At 37.0% G+C, this 21,762-nt stretch overlaps 2 protein-coding genes across 6 annotated transcripts in view; one reads left to right on the top strand and one right to left on the bottom strand.

The window, feature by feature from the left end:
* The window catches only part of LOC132158830 (oxidation resistance protein 1-like), a 158,418-nt gene extending 146,464 nt beyond the window's left edge, over window positions 1-11,954 (top strand). For 4 of the 5 annotated variants that reach the window (XM_059568416.1, XM_059568415.1, XM_059568418.1 and 1 more), the window contains 6 exons: window positions 1,192-1,272; window positions 2,617-2,742; window positions 6,645-6,797; window positions 6,930-7,025; window positions 7,174-7,247; window positions 10,220-11,954. In XM_059568416.1, coding sequence (XP_059424399.1) covers window positions 1,192-1,272; window positions 2,617-2,742; window positions 6,645-6,797; window positions 6,930-7,025; window positions 7,174-7,247; window positions 10,220-10,355 — 666 coding nt within the window. In that variant the 3' untranslated portion in view covers window positions 10,356-11,954. The remainder of the gene's footprint in view (window positions 1-1,191; window positions 1,273-2,616; window positions 2,743-6,644; window positions 6,798-6,929; window positions 7,026-7,173; window positions 7,248-10,219) is intronic. The other variant, XM_059568417.1, reaches the window with a different exon arrangement.
* Window positions 11,955-14,636: 2,682 nt separating this feature from the next.
* LOC132158826 (squalene monooxygenase-like) lies at window positions 14,637-21,663 on the bottom strand. The gene is made up of 11 exons (XM_059568410.1): window positions 21,134-21,663; window positions 20,207-20,435; window positions 19,819-19,996; window positions 17,540-17,636; window positions 17,295-17,408; window positions 16,818-16,989; window positions 16,584-16,679; window positions 15,959-16,101; window positions 15,462-15,558; window positions 15,267-15,354; window positions 14,637-15,177 (listed from the first exon to the last, which is right to left on the bottom strand). Exons 1-11 carry the CDS (start codon window positions 21,398-21,400, stop codon window positions 14,985-14,987), a joined length of 1,674 nt encoding a protein of 557 aa, XP_059424393.1. The 5' UTR covers window positions 21,401-21,663; the 3' UTR covers window positions 14,637-14,984.
* Between the last annotated feature and the right edge of the window lie 99 nt (window positions 21,664-21,762).

Here is a 21,762-nt window from a genome sequence, read left to right as displayed (position 1 = left end):
TGCGTGAACAAGGCAGGGCTTGCAGAAGGTCAAGAGACTCAAATCTCAAGAAGAGGATTCAAGTGAGAGAACATGGACAAGACAGTTGGCCGTGTACGTTTTGATCATTTCGGTTTATGGCTTCAATATTTCATTCGCACCTGTGGGCGGAGCTGAAACGCTGCTTTCATCTGATTGGTCGAATCGCTCAACCTTCAGCTCGGTCTTTTCATTCTTTCAGGCAGAATAAGAGTCAGTGCGAGTGTGACACTGTAATGTCTGAAACCACCGCTCACTGTTAATTAGCATAATATTTGAATCAGATGTAGCTCGGCACATAATTCGTTCACGCAGTGATTGACGTGGCGCGAGGGGGTGGACACGTGATCGGCTCGGAATGTGCACATTGAATTTTGTTACATTCATTGCGGGACATTGAATGAAAATGCAATCGTAAGTGTCTTGACTGTGAGTATTAATGCATTTAAGAAAAATAGCATTTAAATGATAATTTTGCCAGTTTTTGCTTGAACATGTTAGACATCTAATTAGTGAAAAGTGAAGTGAAGTGACATTCAGCCAAGTATAATCATTTCTGTAATACATTTTCATTTTAATTTTGCAACTTATAAAGCGTTAACATTAGTATTCATTTTACATATTAAAACTGGTGTATAAAATGGCAAATGAAAATGATGTAATTTCATTTTCATTTTGAACCAAACGTTGCACAAATGTATTGGTAAATGTAAATACAGAAATGCATTGTCATTTTACATATTGCATTGTCATTTTGCATATTACATCCCAAATTGAATATTGCTACCCATATGCTTCCATACGTAAGTAATGACCAGAATATTTAGTTCTGGAGGTGGACATTGAGTGTTTGTAATTTCTATGTGGCTCTGTTATGGCTTATGTTAGCTGTTATGAATATGGTTTGCATATTTGTCTGAAGAGCTTCATGCAAAACAATTCACACACTCATGCAAGACGCTCGCTGTGTTGTCTGCTCACATTTGTACAGCAGTTTCACATTTACAATGACGTGATCTAGGCTTTCAATCTTATACCCATCTCTTACATATCTCATAGCAGTTAACATATTGTATTAAAAGAGTCCCAAACTGCACATTCTTGTCCATATTTTGGCCTCATCTTTGTCGTCCTGCTCAGCGGTGTGGTTGTGTCCCCCTGTCTTTGGAGCAGGTAGTGTCATGGACTGAGTACCACCACCGGATCGATGCGTTAAACAGTGAAGATCTGCGCTCCCTATGCAAACGCCTCCAGGTGCACAAATTCTGTAGAACCCTGAAGATGTAGCTGTAGGTTTTGTAGATTGCATTTGCCCTGCTGTGGATGGCAAGTTTACACTTGACAATAAAATTTTGTGCAGAAAACTAATAATTTCTGTAAACTGTTTTTAACTTTTATAAATTAACATATTAGAATAATTTCTGAAGTATCAAATGACAATAAAGACTGACGTAATAATGCTGGAAAATCAGCTTTGCATCACAGGAATAAATTATACTTCAAAATATATTCAAATAGAAAATAGGTATTTTTAATTTTAATAATATTTCACAATATAACAATTTTTACTGTATTTTTGATCAAATCAATGTAGCCTTGGTGGGCACGAGACCTCTTTTAAAAACATTTTAAAAGTCTCGTTCAACTGTAAACGTTTGAATGGGGGAGAACATTTTTAATAAACAGTTTTATCATTGAAATTAGGAATTTTCTGAAAGCCATGCTAGCGAAAGTGGGTTGTATTTCCATGTCCAGAATAATCCGGGGTTGAGGCGGGTGTTTGGGTCGAGACCTGCACTGACTGCTGTCTGGTTATTTGTTGTAAACAATTGATGTAATTGAAGCACGGCCGGTGTAACCGGGAGAGGGAATGTTAACTGTCTGTGGCACTACATTGTAAAATAACACCACTAGTTCTGATGTAACAGGCTTTAGAGAAGTGCTTCTCAACTCGTTATGCTTCAGAAACCAGATTCTACAAGCGACAATCCAACTCAGAACATAAATGCTTATGAAAGTGAACAAAAATGTCCTTGCATTACGTTTAGTGCATTTAGCAGACACTTTTATCCAATGCAACTTGCACTGCATATAGTTTATCCATTCTCTAGGAATTGAACCCATGACCTTGTGTTGCTAGCACATATCGCATATCGTTTGAGCAACAGGAATCCTTCATCTCATAAAAATACGTTTATTAATGTTACCATTAACTGTGTTGTCAGAACAAGCTTAATTATTAACATAATAGGCTGAATAGGAAAACTGACTGGTTTTGGGAAAGAATGCAAAACAAGTATTTTTATGAATACAGCATCCCATATTGCCTTGCCAAAACATTTCCTGTGAGATGAGATTTTCTCAGGTTGGTTTGTCCCCTTAGGTTAATTCCACTAGAGAAAAGTTAACTCCGCTTGTGTTGAATTAACATGTTAAATCTATGCAACCTCACTTCGACAAATGTTTTGAATACCAAATCTCTGCTGCAAGAGTTCATGGGTAAATTTCAGGGAAGATCTACAGTCATGCTTTGTTATAGTCTCAGGTTTAGGTGGCAATATCACTACGTAGTTTGCTAATGGCTTCTTCTGTCTTTAGATCACCACGAAGGAGGACGTGAACTCCAAACATGGCACGTCCTTCTCCGCAAGCCTGGAGCCAGAGACTTTCAAGCCCAACCTGAACGAACCCAGTGACCTTCTGGAGGCCGAGCAGATCGAGAAGGTAAGCGTTCAGTGGTACGGCAGTGAAATAAATCTGCCCACTGCTCTGGGCTTTAGGGTTTCATCGATCTGCTGGTCCAAAAATAGGTGGCCCTCCTCACTGTTCAGCCGTAGGATGATCTCAGACATGTTTAACAGAAAGATTTTTTCACACTCGTCATGTTATGACCAAGGGTATAGGAATGATTTGAAAAGTGATGGTGACAGATCTTGACCCATTAAATGATTACTCACCCACATGTCATTTGAAACTGATATTATTTTCTTTCTTCCATAAATTTGTGCAGAATGTTTCTGCTTTCTCTTTTCCATGTAAGAAAAATACAAATATGCACTCTTTATGGGTAGATGAGTTACAAAGTTGTTGCTTTGAGTGCATCACCCCTGTTGTAACCCTAAAATTTCTAAAATCAGTTCTGTATTCCATAGGACTAGGATTTAAGTATTTTGTTCAGCTCTCATCCAGAAAGATAGCATGACAGCGTCCATACGCTTTCTGACTGTTATTTAATAAATTCTGCAGTTGTCAGAGACGTTGTCATAATATTTGTACGCAACGTCCTGATCTTTTGATCTGATCTTAGAGTGCCATTTGTGAAGTGTTTTATAGTGAAGCTTCAGAGGTTTTGTGCAGTTATGAGGTTTAAGTCATTGCGCCCTGCGGGTGCCTGCCTTACAAACGCATCAGCGCTCTGTGAATGGATCACCTGAGGTGGCCTCTTGCAGAACCCTTTATTCAGAAGTAGGCCCATTTTGTGGGTAAATCAAATAAACCTGTGTCATTACGCAGAGTAATGTAATGCTCCCCAAACGCTGGGAAAGCCTGGACCTGCCGGAGGACACAGAGAACACTGCACAGGAACATGTTTCAACGAAACGCACAGCTGTGTGTGTGTGTGTGTGTGTGTGTGTGTGTGTGTGTGTGTGTATATATGTGTATATGTGTGTGTTAAGCTTCTCTGTGTCTACTGATGTGAAAAGTTCAATGCTACTGTAATTGGGCTCTTTAATGTTTTGCCCTTTCTGATGCACTGTTCCTGCATACGGCTTTTATTCGTTCAGTCATGTTCTCCTTTTTTCCACCTTTTATTTATTACTTTATTGTTATTTACAGATTACATCAGAAAGTACTCAAAACATTCAAGAGCACAGAAACTTGTCAGTGCTGTCTCACAACTTTTATCAATAAAATAGCTTTGCTACAAAAAGCTACAAATTTTTTTTCTTATTTTCTTACCAACAAGGTGGTAACGTTATTAAAGTAGTTACATAAATGTAATTTTATCATGATACTTTAGTTTACTTTTTAAGTTTAGATCTAACTTATTTTTATATCTGTTCAGTCAGATTTTATGCTGCAAATATCAATGAAAGTTTGTCCATGCTGGCAATTGACCATAGAATAAGCAGGATAATCTAAAGATAGGTGTCCACAGCAGTCTCAGTTTAGTATTACTTATATACTATTACAGTTTTTATTAATATTTTGAAATTAACATTTATTTTAAAGGTGCCATCTGTCATATCTGGCAAAAAAATCAAGTCATAGTCCACATTCCATACCAGATGGGGGCAGTATGCCTCAATAAAGTGAATTGGTCTACTCTAGAGTAACAAACGAGAAACAGCATAGTCTCTATGCTCCGCCCCTACCTTCACAACAACCCTAGAGCATAGCCGAAGCCTATAAGACAGCGGTTCTCAATTGCAGTCCTCGCGCCCCACTGCTCTGCACATTTTGAACGTTTCTCTTAGAGCATCAGACATTTGTTCTATTCGAACATAAGTGCCCTGCGAAGTGGACATCACAGGATATTCAGCCATGATTCCAGTTCGAAGTGAACGTAGCTATATGTTCCAATCAAAGTGCATTGAAGACGTGAATTTAAATTGTATTGATTTACAGAGGTATATGATGTCACAGTTGTCCATGTTTAAAGACGCTGCACAGCACAAATCAGTGAATGAATGTTTCGATGTGAGGTAAACTTCAACAGATTTCCCCTGCTCAGAGAGTAGGGAGCAATGAACATTTGAAAAACAGTTCATGCACGGAGTTCATTTCTAACGAGCTGATTATCTGAATCAGGTGTGTTAACAAAGAGAAACGTGCAAAATATGCAGAGCAGTGGGGTGCAAGGACTGGAAATGAGAACCGCTGCTATAAGAGGACGTTTTGCCTCCAGAGGAACGTTGGGTGATGTCAAGTGATTTTGAAACATGACATCTTCAAGCTACTCCCCTTCACCTTTACCAGTGAATATGTTCCTATTCGTTTTGTTCATATTACATTGAGTTGTATATACACATTATTGGAATTAAATTAATTTGACAGACAGCATTCTGTCAACATCATTGGTCAACATCAGACAGCTGATGTTGACCAAGCTAGCACCAACCAACGTAACCAGAGCTGCCAACTCTCAAGCATTCACCGTGAGACACACGCAATTGACTCTTTTCACACGCTTTCACGCCACACATCAATTTTCTCACGTACAGAAAAACCACGAAGCAAAGAGGACACGGAGACCAACAGACTAGACAGAGCAGGTTACTTATGATATAAAAAAATGGGTAAGTTATAGCTAGCTAATTATCAAACGCAGCTACGGTTAGCCATCGCTAACATTAGCACGTTTATAGAACAGCCTTCGATACATTTCTATGTTATAACTTCCCGAAAAAAAATACACAAACATATAAAACAAACTTCGAGCGAAATACTAACATTCTAACTTACCAATCCAAAAGAAATGTTGCAAGTTCGGAGTCGAACCTCATTTCTTTCAGGTCCATCAGTTGTCTCCAGCGATTGATAGCAGTGCCGATGTTTACTCTGGTTCGGCTCCTTTTCTTATCGGATTTGATTTATGATTCCGAGCGCGGTTGTTTCCCTGTAGCAGGTGGTGGTCTCTTGCCAAGGGCTTAAGTCATCCTTCCGCTCTCTTCCCTGAACTCAACTGAAATGAAGTAGTGGGCTGTACTTTCCACATGATTGACATCAGGTTCAGGTACGCCCACAAGCCGTGCGAGTTATTCGTGTATTGCAGGTTGGCTGGTGGTTATGTTGCCCGCATACCGCCTCCCATGGCCGAAACTGGTATTACGACACCTGTCGTGCCGGGGCTAGTAATGCTACTGCTAATTGAGGTTGATATCTCTGCAGCACTATAACTTTAAATTTTTTTTAATGACATCATCGCCCTTATTTCTTCTCATACATTTGATGCGTGTAGGTCATTTTTTTTTTAATATTTTTAGCTCAATTTTTGCACATGGCACCTTTAAAATGTTAATTTATATAATAGCAGAACATGTTCAGATATTGAGAATATATAAATATTAGATAAAAATAAAATAGTACCATTTTGTCATTTTTGTTATTTGTTATTTTTGTTTATGTTAATATTTAGGTTCTTTGATTTTGTTCAGTTTATCTTTTATTGATTTCCAGATTTAGTGCTGTAGCTTAAACTTTAGTTGCCAAGTTAACATGTCTCGTTTTTATTTAGTTTAGCTTTTATATTTAGTAATTAGGTTGCACTTTATTTTACAGTACGTGTACTAACATGTACTTATAGTGTACTTACAGTGTATTTATCGAAGAAAGTTCTGGTAATACAAGGTAACTACATAGGGTAGGATTAGGTTTAGGGGTAGGTTCAGGGTTAGTACCTAGTTATTACATAGTTTTTGTAATTACTATAATAAGTACAAAGTATGTACATGGGGAACAGGACTGTAAAATAAAGTGCTACCAGTAATTAGAATTTATTTTTCAGTAAACAAAAAATCTTGTAATAGTTTCATTTAATGATAATAAGGTTCTTTGCCTCTACGTCATGCATTATAATCATTTATTGCACACCTACCACACTTATTCCCTGTTTTTTCACTCAGCTGGCGAAGCATCTTCCTCCCAGAACTGTCGGTTACCCCTGGAATCTGGCCTTCAGCACGTCTAAACATGGCATGAGCATTAAGACGCTGTACCGGGCCATGCAGGACCAGGACTCACCCATGCTGATGATCATCAAAGACAGCGATGGACAGGTCACACTCTTCTCTCACAAGACCTTGACACAGTGTTAAAAAATACAAGAAAAAGCCAAGCGTTCTCATAGGTCATGTGACCAGAAACAGTGACCGGTTTCCTAATCAGATCTGCTCTCTGTATTTGTGTAGATATTTGGGGCTTTGGCATCAGAACCCTTCAAAGTCAGTGAGGGTTTCTACGGCACAGGAGAGACTTTCCTGTTCACCTTCTATCCAGAGTTTGAGGTTTGTGTTCCTTTTTATTACAGGCAGAATAAGATGTCAGTTTGAAATTAATTCTGGTTGTCTTTCATTTGGTATTTTCATGACTTTCATGTGCAAAAAAAGGATTTATTGATTTTTCTTGCTGTTGTTGTTTTTTTCTCACTGGCAGGCGTACAAATGGACTGGTGATAATCTGTTCTTCATTAAAGGAGACATGGACTCTTTAGCATTTGGTGGAGGAAGGTCAGTAACTCGGGCCTTAATAATAAATGTTAATATTTTGAATGCTGATTTCATTAGAGATATTTGTGTCAAATACAAATGAGTATGAAAGTTTGGCCAGCACATTGCAAGCTCATTGTCTCGTTGCACAAACTTAACATGCTAGTTTTTTTAACTACAAATCTCAGTGCTGAAGGGGCAAGAGAGTCTATTGTGTCTGTGCTGTTTATACCGAATGTGAATTGTTTTTTTTTAGGTAGCTAGTTATAAAAATGCTGACGGTTTAACAAACTTGATCAGCAAGTTTCTTTATCAAAGCCTTTTTCCATAACAGTACTAAGTACATAATACATTAGAGAATGCAGTGCATTTTTACACTACCATTCAAAAGTTTGGAGCTGGTACAGTTGGTAACTGTTTTTTTCTGTTATGCTTACCTAGGCTGCTTTTGTTCAACATTTGAACAGGAATATTGTGAAAAATTATTACATCATTACTTCTTCAGTGTCACACAATCCTTCAGAAATCATTCAATATGCTGATCTGATGCTCAAGAAAGATTTTATATTATTATAAATGTTTAAGTAGTTGCGCAGCTTTATATTTTTGTAGAAACTGAGAATTCTTTTCACAATTCTTTGCATAGAAAGTTCATAAGAACAGCATTTATTGGAAATAGATTTATTTTTGTGCTGTAAAAAGATTAGTCACATCCAAAATAAATTTTTATTTACATAATATCTGTGTGTACGGTGTATATTTATGTATAAATACACATGCATACAGTATATATTTTGAAAATGTTATTTATTCTTTATTTGACCGGGACAATGGACAATTAAGTATTACCCCAGAATTAGCTACAGAGCTAAATTTCATCTGCTGTCCCTGGGCAGGAGTACACCAAATTATCAATAACATACAAATTAAACACGGTAGAATACAAGAAGTATAAAAACATATTCAAAAGTCATTACCTTGTATAATCAATGATCACAAACCTGACTTACTTTTAAAAATATTTTCAAATGTAATTTAAACTGCACAAAGTTTGTACACTGTCTAATATCAGTTGGTAAACTATTCCAATTGTTAACAGCTTTTACAGAAAAAGCTGATCGTCCAAAATCAGTTTTTCTAAAATGCGCTTCACAGTCACCTCTTAACGAGGCTCTTGTCTGTCTTATGCTGTCATTAGGCAATGAAACAAACATCTTTAAAGGTGGAGGTGCAAGATCATTCACAATTTTATACATTAAACTACAATCGTGAAATATTACAAAGTTTTTAAAAGTAAAGAGATTGTTTTTGAATTATAAGACAATGATGATGTATGTCAGGTTTCTTATCAAACACTTTTATAGCACGTTTGTATAAACTATGTAAAGGTCTAAGAGTAGATTTTCCTGCTTGGGACCATGAAGTGATTTTGGTCGTAACAGCAGATAGTTTTTGTGATACCTGTTCGTTTGTTTTAGCATGTACATAAATCACAGTATTGTCTGCATACATTTGAATAAATGCATTAGAACAAACATCTGGAAGATCATTCAGGTACAAACTAAAAAGTAGAGGTCCTAGTATGGACCCCTGAGGTACCCCTGTTAAACAGTGTCTTGTTGAAGATATACATGTTTTAATCCGGGTGCATTGTTTCCTTGATGTAAGATAAGACTCAATCAATTTCATTGTTTGCACAGAAAAATTTAAATGTGTTAATTTAGATAATAAAATATTATGGTTTAAAGTGTCAAATGCTTTTTGCAAATCAAGAAACACCGCACCCACATCCCCACCCTTATCTAACTTTAATCGCACTTGCTCAATGAGATAACATACAGCAGTTTCCGTAGAGTGCTGTTTACGAAACCCAAATTGCATAGGGCACAATAAATTATTTTGTGTCTCTAAAAAATTTACAATTTGTTCAGTTACTACTTTTTCTGTTATTTTAGATACAGCTGACAAAATTGAGATTGGCCTATAATGTGCTACGTTTAGTGGATCACCTGCTTTGAAAACTGGGGTAACTATCCCAGTTTTCCAGCAGTTCGGAAAAATTGATTTCTTAATTGATAAGTTCACAAGGTGTGTGATTGGTACTAAAAATTTTTTACAGTTATTTTTAAAAAAACTACAATTTAAACCGTCTATATCTTTAGTGTATGAGTTTTTCAAGGTTTTTATAACATTCTGAATCTTATTCTCTGATACTGTTGTTAAGTAAAAAGCCGTTTCAGCTGAGTTAACAGAGTTAGGTTCTCTATGTCTGATACCAAATTTATCAGTCAATCTTTGAACTGAGTCAACAAAATGATTATTAAAAGTATCTATTATTTCATTAGGTTTATTAAGTATTCTTCCTTCATGATTTAATTCTGAACATTTAGTACATGATTTAGATTCTTTCTTTATCAATTGATTAATAGTTTGCCACACCTTTTTGCCATTTCCTTTAACCTAATTTAAAATATTGATAAAAAATATGTACATGTATATATTTCATGTAATTTATATTATATTAAATATAGAAATGTAAAAAATTTTCTTAAATATTTGTGTGTATATTTATTGGTGTGTATTTATTTATACATAATAAATATACACAGTACGCACACACATATATTATGTAAACAAACTTTTGTTTTTGTTTTGGATGCGATTAATCGCGATAAAATTATTCGACAATATTAAATTAATAACAAATTATAGAATTTTATAAAAGGTTATAAATTATTTAAAAAAATTTATTTCATCTTTAATAATTTTTTTTTAAACTAATCAAAACTTTTAAACTGTGGTTTATGTTGCATTATTAATTGCAGAGTGACATTTCAGATCATGGAAGATATAAAGGATTTGTATCCTATTACTACTGTAGCGCTTTGCATAGTTCTTAAGCATATTTACATTAGTTTTATTATAAAAAACATTCCCTTCATGTCTTACAAGAGTCTGAATTTTTGATCAGAGACCCTTTTCTTCTCCTTCAGTGGTGAATTCGGGCTTTGGCTGGACGGGGATCTTTATCACGGCAGGAGTCATTCATGCAAAACCTTCGGGAATCCCATGCTCTCCATGAAGGAGGATTTCTTCGTGCAGGATATTGAGATCTGGTCATTCGAGTAGCAGCTCACATGGAGGTACCTTTTTGTCATTAGTTGGAGAGAGGAAATGGACACGAGGCAGATCCCAAACCTTACTGCACATCACCGCGGCTCCCAGGAAGCCCATAACGGATGCTACTGTTACCGCGCTTACTGTATGTTACTCCTGCATTTAATACAGAGCTCTTCTTTGTGCTGTTTAGTATGTGTGTGTTTTGTTCAAGCCGTGTACAGCGTCAATAACCAACAGGACACCCCCTCTCCCGGAGCACTTTTAACATCGAGTGGAAATGATGAGGATGATGGTGGTAGTGACGGCATGGGGTTTGGGCTGCCCGAGAACTGCCATAGTCCAGTTTACCTGAGCCAACGCACCAGAAGTTTGTTAAAGAGATGATGTTAGCCAATAGGTTGTCACTACTGGATGGATGCGGATTCAAAAAGAAAAGCAAACAACTGAAAACACATTCCCTTGCTCTCAGAGGAAGAATATGCATTTTTGGGACTTCGACGGACGGCGGTGGCATCCGGGAGAAAACGAGAACACATCCGTATTTTCTTTTGAGGCGAAATATTCAAGTGTCGTAAAATTTGTGTCTTTCTGTAGCTCATCATCATAGCACACCATGTCCAAGCACATAATCGGAAACCCCATAGTCGTAATGTTCTGTTCAGTGGGTTTTACGTGTGAGTGTGGCTAACATCTGCCCCTTCGCTTTGAAAGGGCCGACTTTTACTGTTCGTAGGCAGAAATGTGTATAATGTGTATACAGAAAATAGATTTGTGGAATATGCAAATTCCTGTCCTGTGACCTCAAATAATCCACACAGGGCACTTTTGTTTTTCCCCGTTTCTCTTTGTGAGAGACCTTTTATGTCTTGACAGATTAATATCTTTTCTGGGTATCATTTGAAAAGCCTGAGATGTTGTTTTTCATCAATATAATGACAATATTATATTTATGTATATGATATATATATATATATATATATATATATATATATATATATATCATAAACAAATATATATATAATGATATATATTGCTGTTAAGTGTGACAGTGATCTTTTTTCGTGCTGATATCTCAGCTGTTACTAATATATTGTATAAACCCTGTAAATTAATGTTAAAATAGTAGATTTGTTCCTATATATATAAATATATAAACAAATATACAGTGTGTGGATTGGTGGGTTGCTTCTCGCACTTTATTAATCTAGTTTCAAGCCAGGTTCTTCAGGCCTCATTAGCAGTAGCAGTACAGTATATATTTTGTTTATTTGTCTTTTAGATTATAGAGTAAATGAATCGTTTATAAAGAGCTTGCTGCTACTGTGGAGAGGAAAAGTCTCAGCGATCGTGCACAGGGTCGTATGTAACGGACTCCAGCAGAGAAAGTCTCTTCTTCTCACGTGTCCTGTCCCAGCCGTTTTTTGTCTGGTTTTTTGTTTTTTTCGGTGTCTAGATTGACTGTGCACACAACGAGAGGAACGCAAACGTCCTTTCAGAGTCGCAGACGAGAAGTGCAACAAATCCTTCATCTACTTCACCGGAATATAATGTTACAGCGATGTATAAAGAACAATGAATACTAATAAATTGTTGTTACCTGGGACAGAATCAGGTCTCTTATGGTTTTTAATTCTTTGGTCTGGTCTCTTCACTACAAAATAAACAAATTAATTTATCATGTCAATACCATAGTATTTTGAAAGGTAATGTAATGCAAATGCCATGTTTTATCATTGTGGTCATTCATATACTGTAACATGGCTTTCAGTCATTCAGGCTTGTAGTGTATGTGTGTATATATAGGTTCTGGTCATATAATTAGAACATCATCAAAAAGTTTATTTATTTCACTAATTCCATTCAAAAAGTGAAACCTGTATATTATATTCATTCATTACACACAGACTGATATATTTCAAATGTTAATTTCTTTTAATTTTGATGATTATAACTGACAACTAAGGAAAATCCCAAATTCTGTATCTCAGAATATTAGAATATAAATTAAGACCAATACAAAGAAAGGATTTTTAGAAATCCTGGCCAACTGAAAAGTATGAACATGAAAAGTATGAGCATGTGCAGCACTCAATACTTAGTTGGGGCTCCTTTTGCCTGAATTATTGCAGCAAGGTGTGGCGGTGTGATCCTGATTTCCAAAGGAAATGCAAAATTTACTTTCAACAGAGAACATAACTTTGGACCACTCCGCAGCAGTCCAGTCCTTTTTGTCTTTAGACACTTCTGACGCTGTCTGTTGTTCAAGAGTGGCTTGCTGAAACCCATGTCTTGCATACGTCTGTGCGTAGTGGTTCTTGAAGCACTGACTCCAGCTGCAGTCCACTCTTTGTGAATCTCCCCCACATTTTTGAATGGGTTTTGTTTCACAATCCTCTCCAGGGTGCGGTTATCCCTATTGCTTGTACACTTTTTTTCTACCACATCTTTTCCTTCCCTTCACCTCTTTATTAATATGCTTGGACACAGAGCTCTGTGAACAACTAGGCTCTTTTTCAATTACCTTTTGTGTCTTACCCTCCTTCTGCAAGGTGTAAGTGGTCGTCTTTTGGACAACTGTCAAGTCAGCATTCTTCCCCATGATTGTGTAGCCTACAGAACTAGACTGAGAGACCATTTAAAGGCTTTGCATGTGTTTTGAGTTAATTAGCTGATTAGAGTGTGGCACCAGGTGTCTTCAATATTGAACCTTTTCACAATATTCTAATTTTCTGAGATGCTGAATTTGGGATTTTCCTTAGTTGTCAGTTATAATCATCAAAATTAAAAGACATAAACATTTGAAATATATCGGTCTGTTTGTAGTGAATGAATATAATATACAGGTTTCACTTTTTGAATGGAATTAGTGAAATCAACTTTTTAATGATATTCTAATTATATGACCAGCACCTGTGTGTGTGTGGTGTGTGGTGTGTGGTGTGGTGTGTGTGTGTGTGTGTGTGTGTGTGTGTGTGTGTGTGTGTGTGTGTGTGTGTGTGTGTGTGTGTGTACTGAAGTCTATGTCAACATGAAACATTACCTCAACCCATTTACTTTTGTAATCCGTCTTTTCTGGGTGAAATTGCATATTCATTGAGATGGTACTTCATTTCATCTGTAGGAAACTGAGCGGATCAAACTGTTTCAGGGAGTGGCTGGAGCAGAAAGTAAAAATTGTCTTTTATTTTAAAAAGAAAGAAATTGAGTTCATTTAAATTATGTATTCTGACTAAATACATTTCAGAGTTATGGTCATAGACATATTTTTAAAAAATTACAAAATTGCAAAAATTACATGTAATTTGAATTCACATCAAAATACGCCGATCCTGTCTGATGTAAGACGCTCTTTGATTATGATGGGTGATTGACAGGTGTCAAAATAGAAGGGACAATGCTTGTTGTAAGGGTTTTGAGAATGTTATTATATGACTGGTTGCAATGACAGCTCCGTTTCAAAATTGTGGTTTTTTTTTTTATCTTTTTATTTTGTTACAAGGTCAGAGTGGCGCTGTTTTCATCATGCTGGTGCGCCACCTGGTGGACATACTGTATTTTGCACAAAATGTTGCTTTTATTGTAGTTATTTATCCCACAGACATCCATCCAATTAAAATAGAATGATGTATATCAAAATACAAAGCCTATAAAACAGTTTCTCAGTTTGTCAAACTATGTTTGGACCACAAAACAAGTCATAGGGGTCAATCTTAAATTGATATGTATACATCAGAATGAGCTTATACTTCTGAATAAGCTTTCCATTGATGTATGGTTTGTTAGTATACATCCAGATACAACTATTTGAAAATCTGGAATGTGAGAGTGCAAAAAAAAAAGGTATTGTGAAAATTGCCTTAAAAGTTGTCCAAATTAAGTTCTTAGCAATGCATATTACTAATCAAAAAATAAGTTTTGATATTTACTGTAGGAAATTTACAAAACATCCTCATGGAACACAATCTTTACTTAATATGCTAATGATTTTTGGCATAAAATAAAAATATATAATTTTGACCCATACAATGTTTTTTTGAATATTGCTACAAGTATACCCCAGCAACTTAAGACTAGTTTTGTGCTCCATGGTCACACTCCGTATACAAAAGGGACAAATTATTTGAAAGAACAATCCATATATCTAACAAATGAGATGCAGTCCCATTGATTTTCTTTAGTTCTTGAAACAAATTAAAACATCTACACAGTTTTCACAAAAGTCCAGCAGCCTAGTGGTTTAACCATTATAAATTGATGAATTAAAGTATTTGCACTCAAATGCACTTGAAATTTTAATTTTGACCAGATTTACTTCCTTAATGCATATTCTTCTCAAACAGATGAGAATATAAGAAATGGTTTGTAAAAGCTATTTCATATTGAATTATAAATAAAGCACAGGATTTTCCCTCATTTTATTGCAGGGTAAGGCAAAATTCACTACATCATTAGCTTACTGTATGAAAATATAAGGCAGGCTCTTGGTCTATTAATATCAGACACCATATGCTTTTCCTCATCAGAGACTCGTTCCTTGTGCAGTATGTCTGACATGAATCCCTTGTTCCCAAAAAGATGTGGCCAACATTGACACGTGTCACGTTCACCGACTGAAGAAATCAGTTTTTCAGTTCCTTCCTAGTAAATCAGGTACTGTAACTCGGAGTAAATGAGAGGAAACATGACGGCACAGGCTCTGTACAGGATGGCTGCGCTGTTGACCAGTGCTCGTGGTAATGTGAGCCAGGATTCAGATCTGAAGCTGAAGTATATGGCATATAATGCCACAGCGAAAAAGTGACCGATCAGAGTAAAGGGTTTTGGTGACAATCTGAGAAAACAGAAACAGATTAGTGGTGTGAAAAGATCTCCGATATCTTCAAGAACCAATGATTTGGCAGATTCTTTGTTAATACTCACACAGACAGAAGGCCGATCGGCCCACTGATGCATTCTCCGCCAAGCTTGAAATAATGGAAACAGGCTTTTCTCAACTGATGCAGTGAATCTGAAAATTAACAGATGTTTAAGATATAATAAGCTACTTTAGCTGTGAACTTTATGATCATTTAAACCATGAAACCGAAATATTTAAGAATGTGTTTTGACACTTACTGTCGGTTGCAGCAAACAGCTCGTACAGAGCTTGAGCCAAGACGTTCACCACAAACGAGTGAGATGATTTACGCTCCCAGTGGAATTTCTTCTTTGCCTGACAACAAAAACAGTCTTCACTGCACAGTTTTTCATTTCTCAGATCCGCTATGATGATCACAGTGGCATTTAAACATTCAGCCAATGCAATCTGTTCCAAAACAGATTTGTGCTTTTGAGCTGCCTTACTCTTTACTGCCTGCTTACATTTGCAATTACACTGCAAGTGCCTGGTCTTATAAGCAAAAATACTGGGTAAAATAGTTTTCTGTTTAGCAATAGAAAGATATTTTATTGTGCATCTTATGTTACCTATAGTATGCAGGCAACTATGTTATGCAACAAAGTTGATGTTAAATATGTTGTTTTGATTTCGTGTGCATGTGAAGAATCACATTTACTGGCACTAGAAAGGTACCTAATTTACATTCTCAGATTATTGTAACAGCATTTGTTACCTGGAGCACGGCTGTATTTTCATAGAGATCAGGCATGTTCTTGAGGAGGTCTCTCCAGATGCGGACATCATTCAGCACCACACTCATGCCGCCGCCGGTCAGGGGATGACGCATGTTATACGCATCGCCTAACAGCAGAACCCCTAATGAAGAAGACAGGTGGGTCAGCGATCGCAACACAGTCATTTTTACACGTAAACCTGCACCATTTAACTCAGTGCATCTTTTTTTTAATTTGAACTGCTCCACTTTTATGTAACGTCTACATTTTAGATTTCGAATGCTTTAAAACGTAATTATTCCAACATCTGACGTAATTTTTCTGATTAAGTTTCTTATGCTAACCAAGACTGGATTTATTTGATCAGTGGTGCAATAATATTGTTAAATATTATTACTAATGTAAATTATTTTCATATACTTTAAAATGTAATTTATTCCTGTAATGCAAAGCTGAATTTTCAGCATCATTACTGTGATCTTTCAGAAATCAGTCTAAAATGTTGATTTGCTGCTCAGGAAAACATAATTATCATCGATGTTGAAAACCGTTCTGCTGCTTAAAAAAACCATGATACACTACCATTCCAAAGTTTGGGTTAAGTAAGTAATAAACGAGGCTTACCGTGTTTATTGACTGGTGCGGGTGGCAGGAAGCTGGCAGGCATTGTTCTCAAGCGATCATTCTGCAGTGCCAACATGAATGGCTCTTTTAAGTGCTCTGTTTAAGCAAAATACACTTATTTGTGAGCATTTTGACATCTAAATGCCTAAATTGCATTGTTGTGATCTGTGAAGAACTAAAACTGAAACGAGGTAAAAAAAAAAAGGACTTGTATTAGAAATTTGGTAATTTTACCAGGTAGTTGTGGATGGATTTTTTCCGACATGTACCGCATAAGGTCTTGAGGCATCTCTCCTCTGATGTCCACCAGAACCCGAGTTTCATTGGAGGAGATCTGATAGATCAGCACTGGACTGGGATCAGCTAGAACCAGCTCTGCGTGATTGGGCTTGAACTGAGGAGAGTCCTGGAAGAGAGCATCATAACACAATCAACCACTGTGTTACACTCTTAAGAATAAAGGTGCTTCATGTTGCCATAGAAGAACCTTTTTAGTCTAAATGGTTCTATAAAAATGTTTAATATCTGAAGGTTCTTCATATTATAAAAAGGTAAGAAAGCAACGGTTCTTTAAAGAACTATTGACTCTTTGTAAAACCAAAAATGGTTCTTCTATGGCATTGCTGAAAATAACCTTTTAAGCACCTTTATTTTTAAGAGTGTACTTAGGAATTTTTAACAGAGATATGCAATTATCACCCTAATATTTACCTTCATAATGCATCCAACAAAATGAGAAGACACTTTAGCTTTCCCAGAAATCAGATTCTTACGGAACTTGGAGAAACATCCGTCAGCAACTACAGTCAGGGGAGCATGGACCTCCTGAGAAAGAGCAAGAGTATAACTGCAGCATGGAAAATCTGACTGCCAGAGTAAATCGAAATACCCGTGATCCATTTACAATCATAACCAGACATCTACAAATATTACAACCAAGTATCAGTGTGCACTACCTTGATTATCCCCGAGTCCTTCTCCCTGTACTTAATTCCTGTCACAGAACCATCTTCTTCCTCCAGGCTGGTCACTGTTCCCTCCACAAACTTCACACTGTACAAATATGACATGATATTAAACCCAAGTCCTTCACAAAAGCCCATACAGAGACACAAGGACTCCACAAAAATGTCTACCGTATTTTCCAGACTACAAGTCGCACTTTTTTTCATAGTTTGGCTGGTCCTGTGATTTATAGTCAGGTGCGACTTATTTATCTAAATTAATTTGACATGAACCAAGAGAAAACATTACCGTCTACAGCCTCCAGAGGGCGCTATATACTGCCAGAGATGCTGCTCAGTGCTCCTGTAGTCTACAGTCATGGCCAAAAGTTTTGAGAATTACATAAATATTGGAAATTGGAAGAGCTGCTGCTTAAGTTTTTATAATAGCAATTTATATACTCCAGAATGTTATGAAGAGTGATCAGATGAATTGCATAGTCCTTCTTTGCCATGAAAATTAACTTAATCCCAAAAAAACCTTTCCACTGCATTTCATTGCTGTCATTAAAGGACCTGCTGAGATCATTTCAGTAATCGTCTTGTTAACTCAGGTGAGAATGTTGACGAGCACAAGGCTGGAGATCATTATGTCAGGCTGATTGGGTTAGAATGGCAGACTTGACATGTTAAAAGGAGGGTGATGCTTGAAATCATTGTTCTTCCATTGTTAACCATGGTGACCTGCAAAGAAACGCGTGCAGCCATCATTGCGTTGCATAAAAATGGCTTCACAGGGAAGGATATTGTTGCTACTAAGATTGCACCTAAATCAACAATTTATAGGATCATCAAGAACTTCAAGGAAAGAGGTTCAATTCTTGTAGAGAAGGCTTCAGGGCGTCCAAGAAAGTCCAGCAAGCGCCAGGATCGTCTCCTAAAGAGGATTCAGCTGCGGGATCGGAGTGCCACCAGTGCAGAGCTTGCTCAGGAATGGCAGCAGGCAGGTGTGAGCGCATCTGCACGCACAGTGAGGCCAAGACTTTTGGAAGATGGCCTGGTGTCAAGAAGGGCAGCAAAGAAGCCACTTCTCTCCAAAAAAAAAAAACATCAGGGACAGATTGATCTTCTGCAGAAAGTATAGTGAATGGACTGCTGAGGACTGGGGCAAAGACATATTCTCCGATGAAGCCCCTTTCTGATTGTTTGTGGCATCTGGAAAAAGGCTTGTCCGGAGAAGAAAAGGTGAGCGCTACCATCAGTCCTGTGTCATGCCAACAGTAAAGCAGCCTGACACCATTCATGTGTGGGGTTGCTTCTCATCCAAGGGAGTGGGCTCGCTCACAATTCTGCCCAAAAACACATCCATGAATAAAGAATGGTACCAAAACACCCTCCAACAACAACTTCTTCCAACAATCCAACAACAGTTTGGTGAAGAACAATGCATTTTCCAGCACGATGGAGCACCGTGCCATAAGGCAAAAGTGATAACTAAGTGGCTCGGGGACCAGAATGTTGAAATTTTGGGTCCATGGCCTGGAAACTCCCCAGATCTTAATCCCATTGAGAACTTGTGGTCAATCCTCAAGAGGCGGGTGGACAAACAAAAACCCACTTATTCTGACAAACTCCAAGAAGTGATTATGAAAGAATGGGTTGCTATCAGTCAGGATTTGGCCCAGAAGTTGATTGAGACCATGTCCAGTCGAATTGCAGAGGTCCTGAAAAAGAAGGGCCAACACTGCAAATACTGATTCTTTGCATAAATGTCATGTAATTGTCGATAAAAGCCTTTGAAACGTATGAAGTGCTTGTAATTAAATTTCAGTACATCACAGAAACAACTGAAACAAAGATCTAAAAGCAGTTTAGCAGCAAACTTTTTGAAAACTAATATTTATGTAATTCTCAAAACTTTTGGCCACGACTGTACACTGAGCAGCATAGAGCGCCCTCTCGCGGCTGTAGACGGTAATGTTTTCTCTTGGTTCTTGGTTCCAAATAAATGCGACTTATAGTCCAGTGCGACTTATGTTTTTTTCCTCATCATGACTTATTTTTGGAATGATGCGACTTATACTCAGGTGCGACTTATAGTCCGATAAATACGTACCTAAACCAGCAGGTGCTGTATATCCTCACCATATATAAGATCTACAGTCAAACATTTTCTCTAGTGGTGGTGTCCAAAGTTTAAACACTTTCAAATTCGAATCAGAATCTTTCTGAACCACATCAGTATTGATAAGAATGACATTTGTATATTAGTAACTGCGCCAGGTATTTACTTGGGCTCAGCGAGAGCAGCTCGACGCAGTCCCATGATGAAGCGTCCGTGATGGAAAGCACGTCCACCCTGAATGCTGTTCTCATGCTGGGGATACGGGATCTCCACCTCCGTTCGGCTCTCCAGGTCATGAATTACATAACCGTTCACCACATGGGCATCAAGACCTTCAACAGCATCTGAGAGAAGACAAAAAGACATGAAAATAATACTGTGAGTTTGTGAAGTGCAATGCATAAAAGCAATAATAATCTATGCAATAAAATATTTTATGCTTAGTTTATGTATTCGATATTTGAAAATATCTGAAAATATGCACAGAGGATTTGAACAACATGCATTTAATAGAAAAATCAGAAGAAGTGTGACTGTAAACGGGATATGTGTACCCTCCAGGCCAAGTTCTGTGAGTGCTCGATATCCTCCCGGCTGCAGAAGTTCTCCCACTATCCGATCTGGTTCTTTCATGTCCCTCTCCACCACTGTGACCCTCCGGCCGTCCCGGGCCAGAACGGCAGCCATGGCTGACCCCAGCACACCAGCGCCCACTATGATGACCTCTGGATCCTCTGCCTGACCGGACTGACTGTCTGTCGCCCTCTTTCGCTTTACATCTCTCTAGTTAGAAAGAAAAAAGATAGAAAAGTGAGTATTATACATTTTTTTTTTGTTCTTTAAGTATAATATATAACAATTTGACAGGTTTATTTTGGTGACAGCCAGGTGATCACAAATGAAATAATATTTAATTTTGAAAAAAAAAAAAACAATATGGTTATTATGAATTTTTATGATTTTCTTTTTTTTAATGATTTATATCATGGTTCTTTTAGTTAACTAAAACTTAAACCATAATACAATTAATAAAATGACACTTACTAAAGGTTTAAATGAAGGCAGGAAATGAAAAACATTCCAGTTTAATTTAAAAGTATCTCAGAAATACAGACAACACTTAATGAAAAATGTAACACTTTTTTAGGCAACATATGTTCTCTGTGAGCCTCTTGATGTAGCTTGTATTATAATGTAATAAATGTACAGGGGTTTTGTGTTCAAATAAATAAAATAAATAAAACAATATGTAGGCCCATGTTTATCATTTACCCAATAAACAAACAAACAAATCAATCTGAGAAAAAAAAGATTGCACAATCCTGTTGTTTCGATTTTTTTTACCATAACTCTTGAGTAGTGACAAGTTTTTAGTGGTGATATATTTCCAATAATATTAATAGCTTGAAATCGATTTCATGGAAATTAATTCACAACTATAAAAACACAAAGACCACGTATGATCAAAAACACTATCTCACCTTCTTAGAAGTGCGACTACAACTGTCTGTACTGGACTTGGAGAAGAGCTTTTTGGTAGGAGGGAATGTAGTTAAGAGTTTGAGAGGCATCAGGAGAAACTGAGGCGCTTTGAGCGTCTGTCCACGAAAGCCGAGACATGTGATCATCAGCCCCACAGACACGCACAGCACCGCGGCCACCAGCAGCTCTCTGGACGCGTTACTCACCAGGGCATCGAATTTCTTATAGATATATGTGAAACTTGCGATTCCAAGAAAGGTCCACATGTTGAAAATCAATTTAAATAACGAAACAAAAAAATGAAAATAAAAGACAAAAAATGTCAATAACAGTCTTAAATGGCACGCACAGGTGATCAGAAAATAGATTTTAGAGTTGTTTTTCCATACAAAAACTGTGAGAGAAAAAATATTAAAAATTAAAAAATAATAATTTAGGTCAAGAATACACTGAAAACGCTCTTATTATAAATAACCATAAATAAAAGTAAGTATAATATCCAGCACATGCGTCCACTCGGGTTGGTTCGATGCTTCTAAGTGATGCTGAATAATTTATGATAATGAGGGCGCGGATCCTCTTGGAGTTTGTAGACCGCAGCGTCCCGCCTCCTCTGTTTAGAACGAAC

This window comes from Carassius carassius, chromosome 15 (assembly GCF_963082965.1).
Source record: "Carassius carassius chromosome 15, fCarCar2.1, whole genome shotgun sequence".
NCBI lineage: Eukaryota > Metazoa > Chordata > Actinopteri > Cypriniformes > Cyprinidae > Carassius > Carassius carassius.
Note: the sequence above shows the minus strand (reverse complement) of the source record. Positions and strands in the feature narration are given on the sequence as shown.

Coding starts and splice junctions, on each gene's coding strand:
- LOC132158826 (XM_059568410.1), bottom strand. CDS start 21,400: ATGTGGACCTTTCTTGGAATCGCAAGTTTCACATATATCTATAAGAAA. Junction 15,559..15,958: donor AAAATACAGCCGTGCTCCAG/GTAACAAATGCT, acceptor TTTTGTTGTCAG/GCAAAGAAGAAATTCCACTG. Junction 15,355..15,461: donor GCTGTTTGCTGCAACCGACA/GTAAGTGTCAAA, acceptor GTTAATTTTCAG/ATTCACTGCATCAGTTGAGA.